The sequence below is a fragment of the Lissotriton helveticus genome, chromosome 9 (assembly GCF_964261635.1).
Source record: "Lissotriton helveticus chromosome 9, aLisHel1.1, whole genome shotgun sequence".
In the NCBI taxonomy this organism is placed as follows: Eukaryota; Metazoa; Chordata; class Amphibia; order Caudata; family Salamandridae; genus Lissotriton; species Lissotriton helveticus.
This window is the reverse complement of record NC_136070.1, coordinates 900,411,523-900,437,371: the sequence shown is the minus strand read 5'-3', so window position 1 is coordinate 900,437,371 and position 25,849 is coordinate 900,411,523. Positions and strand designations below refer to the sequence as shown.

Genomic DNA, 25,849 nt, shown 5'->3' with positions numbered 1-25,849 from the left:
GAGTTAACACATATCTGGTCATCAAAGCATCCTTCATGTGTGGATAGGAATTATGAACATCTGAGGGCAAATCTAGCAGTGTGTCCCTCCCTTCACTCGGGACCGCCCTCACAACCCCGCTCCTCAATCTTTCTCAGTGACCCGGTGGCCTCATAGGCCTTGAAACACTGCCCTATGTCTTCATTTAAAAAAAATTCTTTAACCACATTCTTTGGTATGTACACCCTTGATTCTACCTGCACTGGCGGTGTGCTGCCACCAGAGGGAGTAAGCTCTAAACTTTTAGCCTTCAGCTCCATCTCCCTCAAATTGCTTCATGCTCCGTTTGGATTCTTCTCTCTTCCAGAGCCAGCTATTTGCTTTCCAGCTCCAGTTGCTCGTTCAATTTAAGTTTTGCCATCTTCATTTCATGTGCTCGGGTTTCTTTCCTGTCTGCCAATTCCTCTGGCGACAGAACTCTACCAAAACCATTGATGCCTTCTGCCTGCTCAATCTCCACCACATCCTCAGGGTCTTTCCTTGACTCAATCCAGGCTCTCAGTGCCTTTTGGTAGTCTGACTTGACTCTGAATCCAGCATGGGAAACTTTGAACTTTCTGCAGAAGCCCTTCAGCTGTTGTAGAGTGTAGCTCTCTAGTCTCTCTTCTTTCCAGTAAATTTCACCTCCATCAGAGACTATAGATGCTGGTTTCTCCACAATGACTGAACTAGGCATGACTTTTTTTTAAAATGGAGATCTCTTTAGCAAAACAAGAATCAAAAAAAGTATGTGGCTGCGTTATGGTCTGAACTCACTAAGTAGTGTTCATCAATCACTGTACATGAATCACAAATGCAAATTCGGGATCCCACCGCTGCCACCAATGTTAGATTTGGGGGTCTCTGGTTGGCACAGGTAATTACTTGTGACAAGCAGGGACCCTCTCTTCTAGTCAGGATAAGGGGATCACCATCTTGAAATAACCCCTGCTCACCCTCTAGATAGCTTGGCGAGAGCAGACAAGACCTATTTTCAGAGGAGTTATAGGTTAAGCATTTGTGAACACATACAGTAACTCAGGGACACACCACAAATGGACACCACACTAGGGTTGTATCAAAAATAATTATCTTTTATGTATAGGCTTAGCACAAGACCAAAAAAACGTCAAAATATACCACAATACTGTTAGCAATAGAGTTCTTGTTAAAAATGCGTAGTTATGGCGAGCTATGGCTCGTAGGGACCCAGAGTCGCGTTACTGGAGGGGACGGTGACTTGTGTGGTGCGGTTGCTGTTCGTTGCGGCGTACACGCCGTACCTTGAGAGCGGGCGCCTTTGTAATCCTTTGAGCGCGGTGCGAGGCGGACAGTATGCTGCGGTCGTGCGAGTCGTACCCAGCTGCTCTACGCCCTGTAACCTTTCAACATCAGCGGCAGGGTGCGTGCTGAGCAATGCGGTTCGTTGGGGGAAAGCGAGGTGCAGTGCGGAGTCCTTCCTTCACGTTGCGAGCTACGGCTCGTGGGGGGCCACAAAGTTGCGTTGTTCGGGCCGGACAGGTCCTTCATTCACATTGCGAGCTATGGCTCGGGGTGCCACAAAGTTGCGTTGTTCGGGCTGGACTGGTCCTTCCTTCACGTTGCGAGCTACGGCTCGTGGGGGCCACAAAGTCGCATTGTTTGGGGCGGACAGCTTGGCACAGGGCTTTCCAGTGTACGAGGTGATCTTCACGAGACACACACGGCTCCCTGCTTCAGTGTTACGGGGAAAATGGCGTTCTCAGCAGCTCTTCTCAAGGTTGTTGAAGTCTTCTGGTCCTGGGACTTCGTTCAGGGGCAAGCTCACACACAAGCCCTTGGAGATCTTTCAGCACAAGTTGAAGCAAAGTCTTTTTAGTCTTTTTCTCCCCTCCTTTAGCAGCAAGGCAACCACTGCAGGCCAATCCCCCATGTCAGGGACAGTACTCCTCCTTAGAGCTTTCCCAGTTCCTTCTCATCAGGCAGATGTTTCTTCTTGGTAAATCTGGATCTGATTTCTTGGGCTCAGGGTCCCAATACTTATACCCCAATTCTTTTGTTCTTTCAGGCCAGGGGGCCTTTGCCTAGTTCAGCCCAGGTCTGGAGTACTTTGTTTACAAGACTATGGCTTCCCTATTCAGTGTGCAGGGCAGAGACATCAGATGCTCCCCAGGGGGTGGAGCCAGCATTGTGGTGGAAAGGCACAGCCCTATTCAGAGTCCAGGTGCACTCCTCCCACCCATCTGGATGTAAATCTCTCTATTCACCACCTGGCGGCCCCAGCCTGTGTCCTGGAATTCCCCAGCCCTGTCACTCACAGAAACCAGACAGCAGATACACATCCTAGCAGAGGCAGGCTGAAAGGGTTAGGCAAGCAAATACCTACTCTCTAAAAGTGGTATTTGCAAACACAGAATATTAAAATAAACTTTACTAAAAGATGTACTTTATTATTCTGAGTTCAGGCATACTAAACTCGAATTTCTACCATGTTCCTTGAGTCTGTTAGGATCATAGAATGTAACAATTCCAACAGCCCATTCTGGCCTATGAGAACAGGTAGCCTTGCAATAGTGAAAAACGAAAATGGGTGTAATTCACTATTAGGACATGTCACACACATCAGGGCTTGTCCTACCTTACACTTACAATGCCCTTGGGCCTACCATAGGGGTGACTGATATGAAGTAAAGCGAAGGTTTAGGGACTGGCAAGTGGGTGCACTTGCCTAGTCAGCATGACAGTACCAGACTGCACGCAGGTTCTGCAATGGCAGACCTTAGAAACATTTTACCGGGCCGCTTCTGTGGGTGGCACAACCAGTGCTGCAAGCCCACTAGCAGCATTTGGATTTACAAGCCCTGGGCACTCCTAGTGCACTGTACTGGGGTCTGATAGTAAACCAAATAAGCCAATCATGGAACCCAATCAATACATACATTTTATACAGGTACCACATGCACTGTGGCACTGATGGACAGTGGCACAGTGCTCTGAGCAGCTAACACGAGAAAAACACATGAGGCACAGTAACAGAAAGTGGAAGGGAGACCCACGCCAAGGTGCCAGGTCTAACACATAGTCTTTAGTGTGGGACATAATAGTGGGCATCTATATGGCATCTAAAGCAAAGCTATTCTGTTCAAAAGGGCACACCTAAATACAATGTCAACACATGACTTTAGCTCCAGTTAATGAGTACCTCAAAGCTGGAAGGACGTCCATATTCTGAAAGAATTAGGGCACCACAGAAAGTGTACCTAACTGCTGTAATACATGCACATATCATTAGTATATTGTGGTAACTTGCAAGTCTGCTGAAGTCTTTTAACAACTGAAGGAAAATAAGGTAATCAGGAAAAGATGTTCGTAGAAACCTCAGGCAATTTAAACTCATGGAGAAGGAAGGACTAAAATATGTACTGGCAGAATAATAGGTTGACACATAAGCAAATCAAGCAACTTTTATTGGTGTCCCACAATCAGATTACTGTTCTCAGGAATGTAATCTATTCCGGTACAGTTCCCATGAAGCTCAAATACCCATGATAAAACATCTCTGGCAACTGCTCAGCATAATGACAGCAAGAACATATGGACACAGACACTGATAAATGCTACAGGTACACAAGCTTCAGTGATCCTAGGATAAGAAATGCTTCTGTTATGTGCTTCAAAGGCTCATCGTGTTTGGTACAGCCAACCCCAGAGACAGGGAGCAAAGCTTGCATAGTTTGCTTTGTTCATTGGACAAACTGTTCCATTCTGCCCTGAAGTACCAAATTTACGGTTGGCACGCATCTTTGCTGTACTAGATTCCTAAATCAAAAACAAAGATTATCATATGAAGCAAATCAAATAAACCCATAAATAAATACCCAATTGCCTGATGAAAAAAAGCCTAATCACAGCAATATATAAGTTACTGAGCCCATGTGGTGGGAGCCTATGTGGTACTCAGCTCATTTGGTGGCATAGTATAAAGCTATGTGAACTCTGCAACCCTGGCCTCAAGTTTAATCATCTACCAAGGAGAGCCATGAGAAAGCTGAAAATCATGGCCCGAGCCATAACAAAGAACATTTAATGCACCACCACACCAAAAGGAAATAAAGGTCTCAGGGGCATTTCTCTGTCACATTTCGCAAGATGGGGGCATCCATTCTTTTGGCCTCAATGCAAAGCACAACTTACTTTAAATTACCATGAACCCCGTAGCTCCCACAACATGAGCCACAGTAAATCCAGAAATTATAATGAGCGAGTCAAGATTACTCTTGTGTAATAAATATGTAACAGCCTTAAGAAAAAACTGACAAGAGACAACCACCTTTATGGTCTGAGCACTCTTCGATCAGGGTTGCTGGTAAATCTAGTAACCTAATGCATAAATGTTAACTCATACGGAGACCCATTTTACTGTTCCTTTAGCAGAGAGTCACATTAGATTTACAACTATAAAAAAGGCCAAATATCTTACTTAAAATTTGAACATCTACCACAACTTGACATGTCCTTAGTCCACGGCAATTTCTGACTGGTTGGGTGACTATTCTGGCAGAACCTGCAAAAGGTGTAACCATAACATATAACAACTCAAATGGGTATCTGGATGTCTCTCTGTGCTTAATGACAAAGCTACTGAGAAGCAGCTCGCTAATGGGCAATTCAAATCTAGCTTAACAGAACTGACCTTTTTTTATGGAATGGCTTAAACCTACAGGTGGGTAAAATAAACCAGGCAACCCTTTATTGCCCTAGTAATGACACCCTCAAGCATAGCGCTCACTTTCTGGAAGGCAGTTGCCACCAATATTGTCAATTGTGACTGTGGAGCAGGAAAGATCAGCGTTATGACACTCCAATGACACTTTGTATGTTATGTGGAGGCAGCAGTGTTAGGTCATGATTGTGACATCTCTTTACAAGCCAGGGTCAAGCTAAAAACGGAAAAGCTGTTGATCAGTGTCAAGCCCTTCTTTGATGCGAGTGAGGTTCCTTTCAACAGGAACCAATGTCCACATCCATTCCATGTCCACATTTATTCTTGAGCAGTTAGATACTTTGATCTACAGGCCTTCAGGCATTTTCCACACATTACCTAGGAGAAGATAAGACACTAGCTTGTGCACATTTTCTATGGAAAAGATGATAAGCCGCCACACTTTAGACAGCAGAGCTCTCCTATATGTTTTACAAGCTAGAAGGTGTCACATAACATACTATTGCTGAGGTCAGTCATCTGCCACTAACACTGCAGTCCCTGGTATCAAACAGATGGCAAAAGATTGTGCTTCAGCAACAGAGCTATTACTCCTTACACAGTCTTAATGAAATGTGCTCAGCTAAAGTTATGTAGGAGTTAACGTGAACATCTAGTACATTCTCTGCATACTGCATACTGCGACAATGCTTCTCACTGGAACTTCTGGACTGCATATGAACACTGTTGAATGTTTAGTGGAGTCTTCTACATTTCCATCAGACAGCTCATAGCGCTGGCGGCAATGCTGCCACTTGTGGCTGGTTTGTATTCACTTTCCATCAAAACAATGATCGTAAAGTGTGCTTCGAGCCGGTGTCTTGTGAAAAAGTCAAATGAACTTAAAGAAGTATAATAGATTAGTAGTCTGCCCCATAGAGGATATGATTCAATTGTGTAACCCCCATACACCCATTTTCCACCACTGATTGTTGAAGTACATGAATGTCTTCCATCCACTCTGGAATGCACCCTCCAAACTCAGTATGGTGAATATATTGCTCCTTAAGTCCCAAAATGTGCAGACTGCATCAGCTGACCTCAGAAAAGGTTAGGAGTTACAGAAAGTCTAGACTAAAGACAATTTATATTCCAGGGAGATAGAGTAGGAAGCAGGATAAAAGCTTATTTTTCATAAAGGTCCAGAGGGTAGTGCTCGCCATAGATCTTAAGATGCCGAAAGAGAGACTCCTGCTGCTTCTGGATGTGAGAAGGCATTGTGGCGTACACATCTGAGAACATGAGTTCCGGCTTCGGTTTCAACTTCCGCTCCGCTTGTTCAAAGGCCTCCATAACCTGGAAATAGAGTTCAGGATGAGCGACAAATATTAAATTATAGCTCCACTTGTAGGGAGTACAATACAGCCGATGGAGGGTCAAGGTGTTTCAAAAGGATTGACTTACTCAATGACATTTGGTATTCTTTTATCAACCTCACGAAGATGAAAGACTAAGTGAATTCGCCTGTGATTCAACATAGGATCTGGAGGTTTCAAAGTGGTCTACCAAAGAAGCATTACCCTACTGAACCATCCAATCGGCTAATGTGGTGAAGCCTTAGACATCAGAAGCACCTAAAATTCTTTCACACAAAAAAACAAAAAACTACTGGTAATACAAGTTTTCTTTCATGGGATTGTTCAATAAATTCAGAAACGCTGTATAGTTCAACCCATGTGAAGGATTCAGGAAGACATGAAACAGAGAAGAGAATATAATATAAAGCAAATATGCCCTTGTATAGGCAGCACATCCTTTCTATTCATGTCATTGAAAACACTTCATTATAAAATATGTATATATTACACAAAAAGTCATAATTGCTTATCTGCCGTATTGCCATTTTCATTTTTAAAAAGAGAAATGACAGGAAACTTGTCAGTATTTAGACGATAACTCTCTCTCCCAGCTCAATTAAAATAATCGTACAAAGACTGACCTGCCTTTTCAACTGTTTTCCACACAAATTCCGCTAGTTTTTTGTGTTTCATTCACCTCTTATGTTATGGTTCATAAATTAATTTCTGAAACATAAGTGCTGCAATGTATCGGTAGTATGCTCGCAGTTGAATTTCTGTAGAAATGAAAACATGCTGAGGGAAAGGTTTAAGGGCTCAGGTATTCACACCAATATTATGGCACAATGCAATGAATGTGACTGGAGCAGTTATGCTGTTATCTTAGGGTCAGATTTAGAGTTTGGTAGAGCAGGTATTCGATCACCTTTGCAATGGAGTACCCTCGCTGCCAAACTCTTGGTGAACCCGGACGATTTAAGGCTAGGCCGACCAACAGTATGTCGTCGACAGGTCCTACTCTTGCTCCATTGCCGACATACTCCTCTGATGGCCCAGTAGAGTACAGGATGTTGGAGGTAACTCATCCAACTGTCTGTCCAATTTACAGTGGGCAGTCGGGTGGCTTTCTTTTTTTGCTGTCCATCACCGGCAAGTAAACCTGCTGGTGAGGGACAGTAAAAATAAAATAATTACCTCCACAAACTCCTATAGTGTGGGGACATTAGTTCTACATTTTTCTAACAAACTGTTCAGGGAGTATGCTTTTAAAAGAAAGTAAATCTTTTAATTTTGGTGTGAATGTCCATCACCAAAGAGAGGTGCACATCAGCCTTTTCAATGGTTATACATGAATCGATGTGATGGACGATAATACAAATCATAGCATTCAAGGGTGGGTCGGCGGTGAACTCTTAATTTGGCAGAAAGAGTAAAGAAGGGCGGTGGATGTAAAGTCCTCTGCCACCCTGACTGCCTTTACTCCATCTGCCAAATTCTAAGTTGGGCCCTTGTGCCCTCCAAAGCACACATCCGATGGAGGCTTGGTCGGCACTGCATAGCCTGCATTTAGTGAGAGAGCCTCAATACTGATGGAGGAACAAAGCCCAATCAAGAGATTCTCGAGCAAAGACAGTCCTAAATCATGACAGAGTACTACCCTTGAATCTCTCAGGATCCTGTAGGACGCCATGATTAGTCAATGTTGAATACAAACAATGATTCTGCAAAATAGAACAGTATGTTAAAGTGGGAAAGCAAGCTATTAGTTGAGAGTTTTAAATAAAATTTATTAGGCTTTTCTTGGGAAGATATTTCATGAACACTCATAACAATAATCGGCTAATAATCTTTAAATATTTGATCAGGACTTTTTGTGTGTAGGTGGGAGTGAAGCGGGAGTTGGATTTTGTTTAACAAAATGATTTTACTTCCAACTCCTACTACTGTTCACCACCACCAATCCGCATAGGTTCTGGTGCACAATCCACTCCTAACTCCACACCACCTCCACGTAACGGAGCCTATCCACCACTGGTTTTGCATCCTACAATTTCTCCAAAATCATACATATAAGAAAAAAGCTAACACTCTCACCACTCTACACTCACACTTGTGGACACTTCCACATCCTCCTCTAAATTCTGACCAACTTCATGTTTCTCCTACAACTTCCAAGGAGCTCACACCCAAACTGAAGTTAGCGGACATGTGCTACCGCTCCCTTCAATAGACCCCTTCTTTGCATAAATCAGGAAGTCGCTGGCCCTCTTTTGCAAAGTCCTATTGTGCTTTACTACCTATTGTGCCTCTCCACTCAAAGTTTGTCTGCAGTAGTCACACCACTACTCTAAAAAGCACCACTATAGGCTTTTATCACTTTGCCTGCACATTCTCTTTCATAACTAAAGTATGGTATTTCAACAAACTGTGTCCAATGGACTTCTTCAGTAGCTCTATACTTACAATCTGTTCATTTTTCTTCTATCATATGTTTATGGGAGTTCCTCTTCTAAAAATTGCTTTGACACATATATTAAACTTCATTACATCTACCAATGACAAACACCTCTCTTCTATCCTTGTTCTCCATCACCTCTCAATGGCATTCAACTAAGCCTATCATCATTGGTAGAGGAAATTCTTGCCTTAACCTGCGCAGCAATGAATTCTTATATTACCACGTAAATCATTCTTTTAGTTTGTTTGAGTGGTTTGCCCTTGGCTAGGGCTGATTTTGGAAAAGAAAATTCACGGTCTAAAGGCTTTTTAGGAGACTGCCACTTGAGCTGCTAAATACAGTGATTGCTGCATATCATGGCTTCCTCGTCTTCATTTCACCCCATGCCTCTTTCTTCCCAATACTAAACATCCTAACTTTATCAATTTTTTTAACGTTTTTTTCCATCTCTGCTTTCTCTCGCTAGCTACATTCCTTTCTCTTCCTCAACTTTAATCCATTTTTCACTCTCTAGCTCTGAGTCAAAGTCTGATGATGAAAGGAAAATGCTACGTACTCAGTATGCATCTGTTATTGGCATATAAAACTGTAGATTCATATGCATTATCATAAATCGCCATCTGGTGTGAGACCCAGATGTTTGCACTTTGTTTTTCTTCAGAGAAGTTTTTGTAGTCACGAGGTAGTGACTCCTCCATTTGGTGATAGCGCATGGGCATCAACTCCATCCCCAGATTGCACAATTAGAAAGACAAAATGCGGCTGACCAAAGATCAACATCTCGGTTTCTAAGTAAACAAATTATTAAATTGTCTATGCAACTACATCCGGAGTTCGCCGCACATTTACTCCACTGGAAACCAAATAGAAAGATTCATAAAAAGAAGGACGGTGCACCATGACGAAGTCAGAGAATTCCAAATGTATTCCAAAATATATCCTTTACTAAATTTACAATTTAAACTTTGGACATCAGCCAACGCGTTTGGTTCCGAATGGAACTTCGTCAGGGCAGAAGCATCTTTATCTTGGCTCACTCAATCAGTATCCGACAGTCAATAGGTTCCGAAATGTAATAGTATTCGATAGAGGCCTGGATTCGAAAATCATAAACAAGTTTTAGCGTCCCACAGACTTCCAAGTAGACCAATTTGTCTAGAGGGTATAAACCCGGGTCCTCCGTATTCACCTTCACCGATTCACATTACATTTTAAAAAAGGGTCCGAGGGCCAGGGTAACGGCCAATAGTCCTGGTCAATGTTGACACTCAAGGTAGTAGTCCCTCATCCGGACTTTCAAAAAAAAGAAAGTCTGGATGAGGGACTGCTACCGTGAGCACGAGTGAACCAAGATAAAGATGCTTCTGCCCTGACGAAGTTCTATTCTGAACGAAACGCGTTAGGATGAAGTCAGGATGAATTCTCCGACTTCATCCTAGTGTACCGTCCTTTTTATGAATCCATCCCCAGATTGTTTTGCCCTGAAGGTTGATGATTTGATGGAGCTAGTAAGAGTTGAAAAAGTCCATGTATAGTGTATCTACGCAAGATAATACTGCAACAGATAAAGGTACCTGGGGAGCCGGGGGGTGCATATGAATCTACACTTTATATGCCAAGAACAGATTCATACTGGGTAAGTAGCATTTTCCTTTTGAGGCATATGAGCTGTAGATCATATGCGTTAGCATAGACTATACAGCAGTTATCTTCCCAGCGGTGGCTAACCTGCATCTGTTGCAGTGGTTTGAAATAGTGTTCTTAAAACTGCCTGGCCCACACTGACTTGTGGTTTTGCTAACACATCTACACAATAGTGGAACAAAAACCAAATGCACACCAATATACAGTACAGAAAGAGATGTCTCAATGGGCATAAATTAGTACAAGTAACAAAGTTCAGAACAAAAAGGGGAAGCGAAGTAGTGCGATTCCTCTTTAATTGTATGGATGGCCAGCCGACACGTGTTTCGTCGTCAAGCGGTAACAATGCTTGCACGACTCATCAGGGCTGTAGCGCGAAGGATTTGGACCATAGGTCGCTAAGCCGGTGATACTTCCGACCCGGCCCCTGCTCGAGACCAGGTAGACGCTCGTCGGTGGTTGTGGCTCCAGAATCCAATGGTCATGTAGTTTGAGCGATGCTTTATGTTGAACAAACAGTGCTCCAGGCGATTCTAGTATGTGAATGCCACAAATGAAATAAAATAAAGCCTCTGCTTTCGTGGTGCTTGAGTAGCTGAGTCGGACAATCCGTAGTGATTGTTAAGGTTCTTGTGATCACACATAGATGTGTGTTCAGTAGTTAAGGCAAGATGCTGATGGCAAGACCTGCGAGATGAGTACCTCCTCGCAGCGGTTCCCCGCACCAGGATAAAGGATAAAGATATATCTTTTGAGGTATGGCCCATCTCAATATGCTTTGAGATAGGTGTAAAAGCTGTAGAGAGTGTGCCCCCCCCCTTATTTTTGTATGTAGTACATTGCTCTCATATTGTCTGTACAGACTAGGACAGCCTTGCCTACTATGCCGAGTTGAAAAGCTTTCAATGCTAGAAAAATTGCTAGCAGCTCTAGATGGTTTATGTGGAGTTGCTTTTGTTGTAGTGTCCATATGCCGTGAATGGTATATTGTTGAAGATGAGCTCCTTAACCAGCGAGGAATGCATATGCTGTGAGTACTATCTATGGAAATGGGTCGAGGAATGGCCACTCTTTGGAAAGGTTTGTGTGTGCCACCACTGCAGAGAGCGATGAGTGCGCCCATCCATCAACGCCCGATCGGTTAACTGACCTTGAGCCAGGTTCCCCTACGTGCTATGCATTCCTGCAGGGGACGCATTTGGAGTCTTGCGTAAGGAACAATTAGAATGCAAGACACCATCATTCCGATTAACTGCATAAACACTTGGGCTAGTAGTGTGTGTTGCAGTTGAAATTGTGATATTAGTGTTTGCATGTTGCGTATTCTGACTGGGTTGGGGTACGCTAGAGCTCTGATGGTGTCTATTGTAGCTCCTAGGTACTGTTGCGTGTTGGAGAGATGCAAATGAGATTTGGTGAGGTTTACAATGAATCCCAAGTCGTGAAGTAGTTGAACTGTTTTGTGAGTGTGGTGTAGGCAGCTGTGTTGCGACTTGGCTTTTATTAGCTAGTCATCTAAGGGACAACGTGAATATGTTGTCTTCTTAAATGAGCTGCTACTACTGCTAGGCACATGGTGAATACTCTTAGTGCTGTAGTGACCCCGAATGGGAACTTTGAATTGGTAGTGTTGTGCATCTACCACAAACCTGAGATATTTCCTGCGAGCAGAGTGAATGGGAATTTGAAAATAGGCGTTCTTTAAATCTAGAGTGGAAAGAAAGTTACCTTGTTGAAGCAGTGGGAGCACTTGTTGTAGGGTGACCATGTGGAAGTGGTAGGATTGAATGTAGAGGTTTAGCTGTCTGAGGTCCTGAAAGAGCCATCCTTTTGGGGAATTAGAAAGTATAGGGAGTACACTCCTGGTCCTTGGTGTGTTCTATGGCGTTTTAGGATTCGAGCGAAATTTCTCGATTCTACAATTTACATTGCCCTAATATAGGCATAGAAATCATACCCATATTTAGACATAGCCCATGCAGTCCAAATACAGGCATGGCTACATCCACCCGTACCAAAAAGCCACAACGATTTCTTGGAAAATCGGCTTAAGCAGTCAGGGACATCCCCTTGCTTGAATATTGATTTGTCCAAGAGCTCATCTAGTTTACAAAGAACTACCATTCCCTTGGGGTTCTTTACTGACCTTATTATGCCCGACTTTACGTCAAACTAGGCACTTTCAAGGTATAAATATGCCTTCACTTGCTCTAGCAAACACACGGTGGTTCGGAGCAGCTCAACTATCTACTTGCCCGACGCAGCTCGCTACAGCAAGTGCCAAAGGAAGCCGACCCTCCAGCTGACGCACTGATCGAGAGGCTGCATTTCTCTCGGCGAGAATCCAGCTCCAGTGTTTCCAAGCTCCCATCGCGGGGTGTTGGGAAATCGAGTCCCGAGACAGAGATACCAGACCTCCTTCATTCTAAACTAAGGTGTGGAGCTGATTAGACCCTAAAGAGAAGTCTTGGATAGATTCTTGGCAAAGAAACTAAACCTATGCTACACCATACTTACTTCTTCCCGCGTACTAGAGTTAGGTTAGGTACATCGGGGTAGGCGTATTTTAGAAGCACCAGTTGAGTACTTTTAGCCTTTGTTATTTATGTATGTATTTATCTATGGTTTCGAAACCGTACAATGCTTTTACAGTATTATTTTATAATACTCTTCACGCTGAACGCGTTCTACTTTGCAGCCTGTACTACGATTGTAGCAGTTCACTTTACTTGCATGAGAAAGAAGACTGTTCAATAAATCCCTTTTATTGAAAACGCCCGTCTCTCTATTTCTCTGCACCTCTGATGAAATGAAGCATGCACGATTGACTGAGTAAAATATCTATCTATTGTTTCCACGACTCTTAGGATACGTTTATTCTTGGGGAAACAAAGTTGTCATGTTTATTCGGTTGTCAGAAATGAATCCCTTCTTGTTTATTCGAGAAAGTTTCTAGTGACCTCTGAGCCAGCTGGCACTCACAATTAAGTCTAATATATTCGAAAGAGACCTAGTAGACATAAGTCCTACGTCAAATCTATAGGATATATTATTCCAATGCGCAGAGCCTATTGGGAATATCGGAACTACACTACAGGTGGTGTAAGGGGACTGGTTCTATTGCATGTTTGTGTAAGAGAGAGAGAGGACCTCTTGTTTTAAGAGGGTGAGATGTTCTGGTGACATTGCCCGCTCTCTTAGAAGGATTGTTGGTGGAGTGCTGGTAAGTTCCAGGCAACAGCCATTTTGGATAATTTGTATTACCCACTTGTCTGACTTGATTGAAATCCAGACAGGGAGGAACTGTGAGAGACGTCCCCCGACGGGAGTGGAATGGCTAGGGGGTAGTGGGGGGAAGTCACTGTGTGTTGGCAGGGAAAGTGCAGGTGGAGTTGTCTCTTCCTCTGCCCTTGTTATCGTTTCCTCTGTAACTTTCGCGAAAATAGCCTCTGGAGGGGCTAGATTGGTTGTTCCCCTTGTAAGATGAGGAGGGATTTTCTGATATTGTTTTTGAGCCACCCCTGTAGAAGGAGCAACGAAAGGAGCCCCTGCTAGAAGGTAATTGTAGGGCTCCTATGGATTTTGCAGGGTCAGTATCTTTCTTCATTTTTTTTTTATGAAGTATTCACTGTTGGCCCGAAAAGATGTTCTTTATCGTAGGGCTGATTAAGTTTGGAGAATTGAACCTCCTACTTAAATCCAGATATTCAAATCCAAGCGTGTCTCCGCAGGAGTATGCTAGTGTTAACAGCACGCAAAGCTGTGTCTGGAGTATCTAGGGAGCATTTTATGGAAGTGTTTGTGATGAGCTACCCTTCCTGAATGAGGTCGTTAGCTCTAATTCGTCAGAATGTGCCCTGTGGTAACGTGCCAATAGAGCTTGAGCATTGGCAATAAGCCATGAGTTGGCAGACTGGGAAGCTACCCTTTTGCCCGATGCAGCGATACGTTTTGACGCCTTATCAGGAGGAGGAGCGTAACCAGTTGTTTGAGAGTTAGCTCTCTTGCGGGCATTAGACACAACAAGAGAGTCTAGCGGTAACTGACCTCTTATGTATACAGGGTCTGAAGGAGCGGCCCTGTATTTTTTATCTACCCGAGGTATTAGTATTCGGGCTCTAACTGGATCCTTGAATACATTGTTAGTATGTTTTAACATGCCTTTTAGCATGGGTGGAGTGTTGATAGACCTGAGAATGTGTGAACGCTTCTACAAGAAAATGCTCTTCTAGAGGGTCAATATGCAATTCCACCCCGTGATATTGGGAAGCCCTGTTGAAGAGTTGCGCAAAGCCAATGTTGTCATCAGGTGGAGAAGGCCTAGAGGGATATAGATCAGGGTCATTTGGTATATCTGGATCCTTATCGTAATCATCCCATGGGTCAGTGTTGTGTGGCAACTCTGGGTCTTGCAGGATATGATGATCATCATCATCCCCAATACCATCCCCATCCCCATCATCGAAATTGTCATCCTGCAAGTCTGGTGAAATTGGAGGTGGTGAATTTGATGGTGTGATGATTGGAATAAGAGGAGGAGATGGAGGTATATAAGGGGGAGAAGGGTTGGTACCCATGTCTCTTTTTTACTTAAGAGGTATAGGGGCCTCTTGCGGGAGGTGTAACTTCAGTTTCTTGGGGAGAGTAGCCATACGATATCCAGTTTTGGGATCAATACGGAGTTTTTTCTGTTTTGGATCCAGAGGTGGTTCTTCAGATGGAGGTTCTTTGGAAGGAGTCTCTGTTCCTTTTGAAGTGGATTTCGGCATCAAAGATTTTTGTTCAGAGTCTTTGGGTGCCAAGTGTTTGGAATCTAGTTCTTTAGTTTTAGCTGGTTTGGGCTATGTAGTTTTCGGAGTGGTTTGTTTCAGCTCCAAACTTTTCGGCGCAGAGGTTGTCAGGTCCGAGCTTTTAGGTGTGGAGCGTTTCAGCTCCGAGGATTTTGGCTTGGACGACTTCGTTTGTGGCTCTTTTGGCTTGGAGGGTTTTGGCTCCGAGGCTTTTGGTGCCGAAGATGTCCTCGGTACAGACGACATGGGAGGAGTCGCGCTGAACAAAAGAGATGGAAGCTGTTCCTCTAGGTTTGGTGCCAACCACCACTAATTTGCTGGTGGTTGGCACCAAACCTAGAGGAACAGCTTCCATCTCTTTTGTTCAGCCTGACTCAGGTGGGCACGGATCCTGGACCTCTTTAAAAAGCCCCCCTCTATTCTCCCACTTTTGTTGAGACATGGGAGGAGTCCCATGTTTGTCCTTATGTTTTGGTGCCGAAGGTGTTGGTTCGGCACCGGTCTGGGATTGGCCCGAGCCAGAAGACTTATTTTTGTGTTTAATAGCCGGACCGGAGGGCGGGGCATCTGAAACTTTAGCACGCTGTCGATCGGAGCCAGAGGGCGAGGGTGATATCGGAGCCTTTCCCTTAGGTTGAGTGAGCACCTGGGGGTCTGTACTCACGGTTCGTTGAGCCGGAGTGACGCTCAGGTTTTCTTACATGTCAGAGTCGGCTTCGGACACAGAGACCAGTTCTTCTTCTTCTGGTGCAGGACTGTGTTGTGTTTCATCACCGAAGATGTTCGGTACGGAGCCGCTGCCGCGTTGCATCTCGTGGCGTCAAGCCCGACGATCACAGATGTCCTTTTTCGATTGGAATGATCGACACACTTCGCAGGATGATTCTTCATGTTCCGGGGATAGGCACAGGTTGCAGACTTCGTGCAGGTCGGTGCATGGAAATTTAGCACAACACCCGGGACACAACGGAGTCTGTTCCATCGACTGTTGGCGTGGTTGGCACGGGTAGGCTCGATGGCCCGCCGCGAAGCTCCAGATCAAAGGTTTCACAGTTTGAACTATACGCGATGAATGGGAAAGCGCGATTGAAGACAATACTGTTGAGGGTAGAGGATTGCGCGTCGAACAGGTTCGAGAACGATACTGAACCGGAGAGAAGCAATACACATCCAAATCCAATGGCAGAAAAAAACTATCTGGGGATGGAGTCGATGCTCATGCGCACTATCACCAAATGGAGGAGTCACCTACATCGTGACTACAAAGACTTCTCTGAAGAAAAACAAAGTGCAAACATCCAGGCCCAACACCAGATGGTTAACTATCCCAACGCATATGATCTGCAGCTCATATGCCTCAAACATAAAGCTTTGATCAGCAAAAATGAGTTCCAGTGGCCACCACTTACAATCACCAGCACAAAAGAAGCACTGGTCCTTCCCTGTGAACCGCTACGGGTAACCATAACCCGTAACAAAGTTATGGCTCTCCTCCTCCTCTTTTCTTTACACACCTCTTCGCTTCAGCACTTCCTTTCATCCACACATTAAAGAGTAATAAATTATCTTTTGCTACCACTGTTTCTTCTGTCCCAGTAAGACTCAAATGTGCGGTTCTCTCACAACCATTTGACACTGTATAACCCTCCACCCACTCATGCTAAATTTTTCAGAGCCTGAGATTACCTATATATTTCTATTCACTTCTCCAGACATCCTGTCCCACTTCAACCTGTTCCGCTCACTCCCCGATTTAAAACCTCTCCTCCCCTTGCACACTACTTAAGCTCATCATGCATCTGGAGTCATTCATCTTCACCACCACACAAGAAAGGTTCCGCATAGAGTTACAATTGTTTGACTTACCATTCCGGACATAAGCCCCTCATTAACAACATGGTAACCAATGTATGTGGCTATTTACGAGTGCTCTTTTTGAACTATGATGACACTGACTCTTACTTTTGGATAAGGTAATTAGCTTTCCTCCTAGAACTATGCCCGCCTACCTACCCTTAAGGAAGTCTGCCAAAAATAGGACATTGCAGAAATTCCTCACCTTGGTTTTTAAGGCTGCTCACTGCACTTCGCATCCACACCACTCCCAAACCCTTATCGCAACAACCATTCATGAGCTCTGTGTTGGTAACAACCTTGGAGTTACCACACCACGCTGCGCTTCCTCACATTTCACACTCTTGATTATATACTTTGTCTCTTCTACTAAGGACACTCTGAAGCGAACATAAGCAACTACCTTTCTCCCTGCATTGTAGATCATTCTTAAAGTACACCTCCTCTAGGTTGAGGCACAGCAGAGCTAAGGTCGAAGAGATCCCCGTCCACTCCCTCAAAACATCTCACACATGGCACGCTAAGTTACAGGCCATAAAAGCATGCAGTTATTGTTGCCTCATCCCCCACCCCTGGTGGCGCATCATCAGCAATAAACTTACTCAAGCAAGAGTGCTGAGGTTCCAATGCACCGTGTAATGCTCTACCCATTATTGCTGTTACAAATGTTGCTGCTCTTAAAAAGTGAAATCTTCAATTCCTAAAGTCACAATGCCAATCAGAAACAATCTTTGCCCCAGTCTCCGATAATCCATACTGCAATCCCAAAAGGGTCATATCTAATGACTCATTACTCGTCATCTCATTCTCAAACAGTCATTATCTCAGTTCCCGACAGGCCATATTTCAATCCCAATAACTCAGTCCAGTCTCTATTCAAACATTTCCTATGGGCAAGAATACATTTCCAGACTGATCATTTTAATTCAATATGTGCAAGAGTTTTCTTTATAGTACCTGTTAGAAGGTGGTTCTGACACTCTGGGCCGCCCAGATTTTTCGCTTTTTGAGCACCTATTTGTTGAGCATTTACTGTGGGAGAGCCTCATAAGTTGTGACTCACCCACAGTGAACTCATGATGAAAGAGACTGCATGTGGATTTTCCTGGTGTCCCCCTAGCTTGACTAGGCCGCTGCACAGCAGCGGGAGTAAGTGGCACCGGGCTGGTTACATGCAGACACATGTGTACATGTGTGTGCACGCGTTTACGGGCTGCAAAGGGGAGATTCCTGGCGTGCGCAGCCCAGGAACTAATACAAGTGAATGGAGTGGCAGGACTTATGCAGAATTGGGTGGTGGCATGGAAGCACAAGTTACTACTTGTGTAACAATATATTTCTAAGAGACATTAGTTAGTGATAGATTCCTTACCTTAGAATATCCCCAGGCATCAGACTGGATGCGGAAAGTTTTTTGTCAGCAGTACCCCAGCGCGTCGGAAAGTGGCGTTGTGCGGCTCCGCGTCCGTCGCTGGCATCGTATGTGGCGAGATGACGTCACAGAGACTACTTAGGCACCCCCCATGCGCTGACGTCAGTACTGTACACAACATTTCGCACCAGGAACGCAGAGCCATGCAAGAAACTGACAACTGGTGCCATGAAACTAGGGCCCTGAAAAGGACGACCTTAACCCTAGAAATCAGTTCACAGAACGGAGAGGATGGGTGGGGCGGTAAGGAATCTATCACCAACTAATTTCTCTTACAGATATATCGTTACACAAGCAGTAACTTGTGCATCTAAAAGAGACACATTAGTGATAGATTTCTTACCTTAGAATAGATACCCCAGCAATACCAACCCAGTGGTGGGTCTGTGAACAAGATTACACCAGAAAGTCACGGAGAACGGAACGCCCAAAGAAGCAGTCTCTCTGGACTTGACTGTCAAGACAGTAATGCTTTGTAAATGTGTGCAGCGAGGCCCACGTAGCTGCCTGACAAATGTCCTGAAGGGAACGCCGCGTCCCAAGGCAGTAGTGGCTGCCGTTGCCCTGGTAGAATGGGCATGCAGCCCCACAGGAGGCTCCTTCTTAGAAAACGAGTAACATGCTTTGAGGCACAGAACGACCCACCGAGAAATAGATAGTGTGTTCCGGCCCAAACCTTTTTTGGCTCCTATGTAGCCAAAAAAGAGCTGGTCATTCAATCCGGAACTGTTGTGTGCGCTTCAGACAGAACGAGAGCGAACGTTTTGGGTCTTGAAGGTGGAGCCCCTCTTCCGGTTTCAAAGGATGTGGAGGCAGAAAGAAGGTGGGCAAAGAGATGGTCTGCCCGATGTGGAAGGGCGTGACAATCTTTGGCAGGAAAGAAGGATGGGTCCTTAAAACTACCTTGTCCGGATGCACAGAAAGGAAAGGAGGTTTAGAAGAAAGAGCCTGGAGCTCACTCACTCTTCTGGCGGAGGTATTAGCTACCAGGAAAGCCGTCTTGAGAGTGAGAAGACGTAATGGACAGTTATGAAGGGGCTCAAAGGGAGCGCACATCAGAAAGGTCAAGACAAGATCTAAGGCCCACTGAGGCATTATGAAAGGCACGGGAGAAAACGAGCGTGTAATGCCTTTGAGGAAGCGATTAACAACCGGGGACTTAAAAAGAGAAGGTTGATCTGGAAGCCGTAGAAAGGCGGAGATGGCCGAAAGTTAACCTTTGATAGTGCCCAGAGCAGAGCCCTGCTGGGCCAAAGAGAGAAGGAATAGAAGTACCTCGGAAAGAGGGGCAGAAAGGGGATCCACAGTCTTTGCTGTGCACCATGCCACAAATTTGTTCCACCTGCAGGCTTATACCGTTTTAGTGGTGGAGGGACGCCTGGCTGCCAGAATGACATCACAGACTTCAGGAGGAAGATCGAAAGCTGTCAACTGTCGCCACTCAATCTCCACACATGGAGGTGGAGGCTGGACAGGTTCGGGTGGAGGACCGTCCCCTGCTGCTGTGACAGAAGATCCTACCAAAGAGGCAGTCGGATCGGGGGATCGATCGCTATGCTGAGTAGCTCGGGATACCAGTATCGTCGTGCCCAAACCGGAGCCACAAGGATGACTTGCGCCCGATCGCGCCAAATCTTCTTCAACACTGGGCAGAAGTGGTATAGGCGGAAAGGCGTAGAACAGACCGCAGCTCCACTCGCGACAAAAGGCGTCGCTGAGCGAGTGCCGCCCTGGAAAATCCAACGCGCAGAACTGATGACATTGCGCGTTCTCTTCGGTGGTGAATAGATCTAACCAAGGCTCTCCTCACTGCAGAAAGAGACCTTGCGCCACGTCCGAGTTCAGATGCCATTCGTGATCCATCATGCACCTGTGGCTAAGTTTGTCCGCCCTGGTGTTCAGAGAACCTGCCAGGTGTTGAACCACCAAGGTAATGCCTTGATGTTCCAGCCATGTCCAGAGGCACAGAGCCTTCTGACATAGGGTCCACGACCCCACCCCGCCCTGTTTGTTGCAATACCACATGACGGTGGTGTTGTCTGTCAACACCTGCACCACACTTCCCCAGACAGAGGGAAGGAATGCCTTTAGTGCAAGTCGAATCGCGAAAAAGCTCAAACAGGTTGATATAGAGCTGGGACTCTGCCAGAGACCTCTGATCTCCGCCTCTCCCAAGTGGCCGCCCCATCCCAGGAGGGACGCCTCCGTCCCCACTATGTGCTCCGGTTTGGGGAAGGGAGAGGGATCTGCCATTGACCCAATCACGATTAGTGAGCCACCACTGCAATTGTTGTGCAGTACCCTCCGAGATCTGGAAATGATCGGACAGGTTGCCCTGATGCTGTGCCCACTGGAACTTCAGGTCCCACTGCAGAGCCCGCATATGCCATCTGGCATGTTGCACTAACAGAATGCAGGAGGTCATCAGGCCCAGGAGCCGGAGGTTCATCCTGACTGAAACTCGGGATAGAGGCTGAAAGATCAGAATCATAACCTGAATATCCCAGACACGCTGCTCGGGAGGATAAACTCGAAACTGCGTCGAATCCAGAACCCCTCCGATGAAGGGGAGCTGCTGAGATAACCCCAGAAAATGCAGGAGGAGGGCCGTAGTCTGGAGGTGGGAGACGACTGCCTTGGGCGAGCCCGCCTTCAACAACCAGTCGCCGAGATAGGGTAAGACTGGAACACCTGATCTGCGCAGATGAGCTGCGACCATCGCCATCATTTTTTTGAACCCCCGAGGGGCACTGGTAAGGCTGAAGGGGAGCACGACAAACTGAAAATGCTCTTGGCCTACCGTAAACCGCAGGTAACGCCGTTGGACCGGTAGAACGGGGATATGAAAATATGCATCCTGCAAGTACAATGCTACCATCCAGTCTCCAGGGTCGAGGGCAGCCAAGACCTGAGCCAGAGTCAACATCTTGAACTTCTCCTTCCAGAGGAAGCGATTGACGTTCCCGAGGTCCAAGATGGGGCGCAAGTCCCCTTTCTCCTTCCTGGGGACCAGAAAATAGTGGGAACAACAACCATGTCCTACGTCTGCCCCAGGAGCGCGCTTGATGGCCCCCTTGGCCAAGAGGGCCGTGACTTCCAGTTGGAGAAGCACAAAGTGATCCCCCGACATGCAGTGGAACTGAGGTGGCATGGCTGGGGGGGGCAGACTCGAAGGGGAGGGAGTAGTCCCTTCGGACGATTTGCAGCACCCACCTGTCCAAGGTGATAGAAAGCCAGTGGGGGAGGTGATGTCGAATTCTGCCGCCAACCGTCGTTGGGTGCACCCCAAAGCGACGACTAGGAAGGCTTTGTGGGGGATGCTGTGGGAGCAGAGGTGGACTGACGCGCACGCTGGCCCCCTGGCCACCTCGGCCGCACCAGCGATGAGGTTGGTTCTGCGCAGGCTTCTGGTTGAATGAACATGTAGGGGTGCCCCTTCCGTGACCACGAAAGAAACAAAAAGCAGACGTGGTTGGGCACATGGTGGAGAGATCCTAGGACTTGGCCGTAGCCTGAGAGTCCTTAAAACGCTCCAGCGCACTGTCTGCCTTATCGCCAAACAGGCGAGTACCATCAAAGGGCATGTCCATGAGGGAACTCTGAACATCCCCTGAAAACACTGTGGACCGCAACCAGGCGTGGCGACGGAAGGCCACTGTTGTGGAGATCACCCTACCCAGTGAGTCCGCTGTGTCCAGCCCACACCGGATGGCGAACTTTGCTGCATCTTTCCCATCAGCAACAGCTTGGGAAGTACTGCCCGAACCTCCTCCGGACACTGAGGCAGCGTCTGCGCCACCGTGTCCCACACTGCATGAGAGTAGCGGCCCAAGAGGCATGCGGTGTTCACTGACCGCAGCCCCAAACTGGCAGAGGAAAACAATTTCTTGCCAAACTGCTCCAGCTTCTTTGATTCCTTATCCGGCAGTTCGGGCTGGACTGTTCCCATGAGGCACAGGGTCAGACTGATTTGCATATAGCCATGTCTGAACTGGGGTGGCAGAGTGGGCTAAAAAACGGTGATGGATTAAACCCAGATCTTTTGACTGGGTGTGAGTGTTTGATTGGTTCAGATGCTCCGTCCATCACCACCCCCTTTTGTACCGCTTTGGCCGCCATAAGTGTGGCAGGGTATGCTCAGACGTGAGTCCCTTGCTCACTTTGCCACTGGATTCAAGCAAGCCGGGCTGAAGACGGCTGTAATGCCAGAAACCGGTCCTCGGAAGCTTGTTTCCGTTCCAGGGAAGGCATGGCTTGGCAGTTCGGGCTGGACTGTTCCCATGAGGCACAGGGTCAGACTGATTTGCATATAGCCATGTCTGAACTGGGGTGGCAGAGTGGGCTAAAGAACGGTGATGGATCAAACCCAGATCTTTTGACTGGGTGTGAGTGTTTGATTGGTTCAGATGCTCCGTCCATCACCGCCCCCTTTTGTACTCCTTCTCCGGCGGGGTAGTAGGGAATGCGCTCTGTGAGGTGGAGGGCTGGATGACCAGGCTCTCTGGAGTTGGGTGGGTTGTTAAAAAGGCAGGGTCACCCGGTGCCGGGCGGTGACGCCTGGCCACGTTCTTATCCACAGGAACCCCTGTGGCTGGTCTAGACCAGGTGCCCATCAACACATCCGTTAAGGCCTCATTGAACGGAAGCAGAGGCTCCATAGAGCTTGCCGCCGGCTGAAGAACTTCAGTGAGGAGGTAGATTTTGAGAGTGACAGTAGGCAGACCAAGGTCAAGGGCCTTAGCTGCTCTACAGAGCACCACAGTATATGTGGCGCCCTCCTCCATGGCCACAGCAGGAGGAGACTGAAAACCAGGCTCAGAGGAGAGGACAAAGCCACTTGCATCCTCCAACTCTTCCGCCCACTCCTGTTCAGACTCACACTGCCATGCAAGAGGGTCCTCAGACCCCTCCCAGTCGCCCCCCTCCTCCACTGCCTGTGGCACAGGCGGTGGGGGAGGGACAGGGGAATACAAATGGTCCAACGGCGCCGGGAACGGCACCGGTCGGCGCCGAACCGCCTCCATGTCCCAATTAGGGTCCCAACCTGGAGCAAAATTGCCCGGAAACCCAGGCAAGGGCGGACCGAATGGAACCCATTGCTATGCCGGAGGACCTTGCGGTGCCGGATCCAGCGGCGGAGGACCTTGCGGCGCCGGGGCGGGAACCGACGGCAGTGCCGGTAGCGGAGCCGGCGGCAAGGAAGGGCCCTCAGCTGGGACCGCGGGGCCGAAAGTGAGCCAGCGGGTGCCCGAGGCCTGAAAAGGCAGTCCATGGCAGCAAGAAAATCTTGCACCTGGGCCGGAGTTACCGATGGACCCAGATAAGGTGGTAGGACGCGGGACTCTCAGGCTCCAACGGAGCCGCGGGGGAGGTACCCCTGGCCCCCTTGTCCGCGTCCAGAGAATGACAGGGGGACGTCGGAGAGCGCAAACGTTTCTTCGACTTTTTCTTATGAAGTCTCTTACCCGATTACGAGTGTGAAGACTTCGACTCTGAGGAGCGATGGTGATGGCTCGGCGGTTGATCCCTTGATCGACCCCTGGACCTCGAACGTCGTGGAGATGACTGCCGGGCTGCCAGTAGCTTTCGGGACCACTCCAGCAAAGCCTTCGGAGAAATGGCCAGACAGTCGGAACATGACCGGGAGTCAGTTCCGACTGTCTGGCCATGGCTCCGACGCCATAGGGGTAGGCCACCGACATCGTAAGGCGACAGTCCGTGCAGGATTTAAACCCAGGCATCCCTATGTGGCACAAACTCAAAGACTCAAAATAAGTAGAGAAAAAAGTTTTAAATAAGTTAGTCAAAAAGTGACTAGGGTACGTGGTCTAACCGGATCTGCGCTTGCTGGCGCGGAAAAAGAAAGAACTGACATCAGCGCGCATGGTTGGCGCCTAAATAGTCTCTGTGACGTCATCTCGGCGCATACGACGCCAGTGACGGACGCGGAGCCGCACAACGCCACCTTCCGACAGCAGGGGTACTGCTGACAAAAAACTTTCCAGACGCCTGGGGATATTCTAAGGTAAGGAATCCATCAATAACGTGTCTCTTTCAGATTAGGCTTTACACGCTGGAAAGAAACATGCCAAGGAAAGTCAGTGTGTTTTACTGTTTTATCCAATGGGGATGAGGAGCCCATGGGCTAGTGAAACTTTCCTACGACCTACAAGTTCCAGACACGCACTAAAGTCCACTGTAACTTGTGTGAGAAGAAGTATTCTGTAGAGTCCAAAGTCATATTTGTACTGCTTTTGGGGCATCCAGAAATGTTATATTTCTTGGAGTCAGCTCATAACCAGGGCCTGGCTGGGGGCTAACTCGGCCAGGCTGATTTAATGACCTTCCTCTCCAAGCCGGGGCCTCAGAGGCCCAAACCAGCACAACAAGCATTCCAAGGGCGAGGGCCTCTACTCCAAGAGGAGAAGATGGGTTGAGCTACAGGTTCATCCATCAGTAGCTGACATCTGGTGCCAGGTACCAGGCCGCTCTGGAGGGAAGGCAGCGAGGGGGTAAGGGGCTCTCAGAGACCATGTGGCAGGAGACCCTGGACGACGCCATCATGAACCAACCCAGAAGCCTGCGCTTGAAGGAGGGAGCAGGGGCAGTAAAGTGATGTGTCGCTGTGTGATAGGGCAAACAGAGACTTCCTGCCAGCCCCTCCCCAAATCTTTAAAAAGAACTTGCACAGGAAGAGGAGCTCTCTCTGAGGTGTGGTCTGCTGAGGCAGAGAATGCAGGAGCCTGGCGCAATGGGCAGTTGGAAGGAGGAACCCCCTGACTGTCCCAGGATCCTGAACTGCGCCAGGAGAAGAGTCCAGGACAAGTGCACAGAAGCAGGGGCCTCTGCACAGGGAGAAGAGAGGCCCAGGAGGAGAGCCTGGCGAAAGACTGGTGCAGGGAGCCAGTGAAGACCGCTCCCTGCTGAATCAACCCTCCGTGTGACTAGGAGGGCAAAGGAAAGTGCTCCCAGTGGCAGGGGTGCACCATTAGGAGCAAGAAGAGGCCAAGATCACCAAAATTGGACCCCTGGGGGCTGAGATATGCCCCCAGAAGGTAGGCGACCTTTGACCTCTGCCATGACCGACAACGAAGCGTGTGGGGCTCTACCACCAGTCCAAGATGGGCCCTTGGGGTGGGTCAGGTCCCGGGGCTGCCCCCAAGTGAAGATAAGTCGGGGAGCGCCATCACACTCCCCGTGAAGGTGCCCCCGCGGGGTGCCAGGAGCCCACCCTGGCCCCCGCTGAAAATGAAGCCGGGGAGCGCCGGTGCACTCCCCGTGAAAGAATTGCAGAGGGAGGGGCCTGGGATCCCAACCTCCAGGTCCTGTGTGAGGAAGGAGGCGGGGGCGCCTCGTCGCGCCCCGCAAAGATGAAAGTCAGGGAGCGCAGTAGCGCTGCGATCCCTGTGAAAATGTGCCCTCTTTGGGGCCCAGGAATGGGCCCCGAAGAGAGAGGGGAGACCGGGGTAGTGCCGCATCACTCCCCCGTGGAAGGAGGAAGGCGGGGGAGTGCCGTCGCACTTCCCCGAGGACCGGATGGACCCTTAGGAACTCTCGTGTCTGCCCGCAGGAGCGGGCAGACCAGAAGAGATGTGCCGGCTCCCGCGGCAGCAC

The 25,849-nt window shown here is 47.7% G+C and overlaps 1 protein-coding gene across 2 annotated transcripts in view; it reads right to left on the bottom strand.

Moving 5' to 3' along the window:
- Window positions 1-3,445: 3,445 nt before the first annotated feature.
- The window catches only part of BCKDHA (branched chain keto acid dehydrogenase E1 subunit alpha), a 168,521-nt gene continuing 146,117 nt past the window's right edge, over window positions 3,446-25,849 (bottom strand). For both annotated transcript variants that reach the window (XM_078661062.1, XM_078661063.1), the window contains one exon: window positions 3,446-6,055. In XM_078661062.1, the coding sequence (XP_078517188.1) occupies window positions 5,885-6,055 (171 nt within the window). In that variant the 3' untranslated portion in view covers window positions 3,446-5,884. The remainder of the gene's footprint in view (window positions 6,056-25,849) is intronic.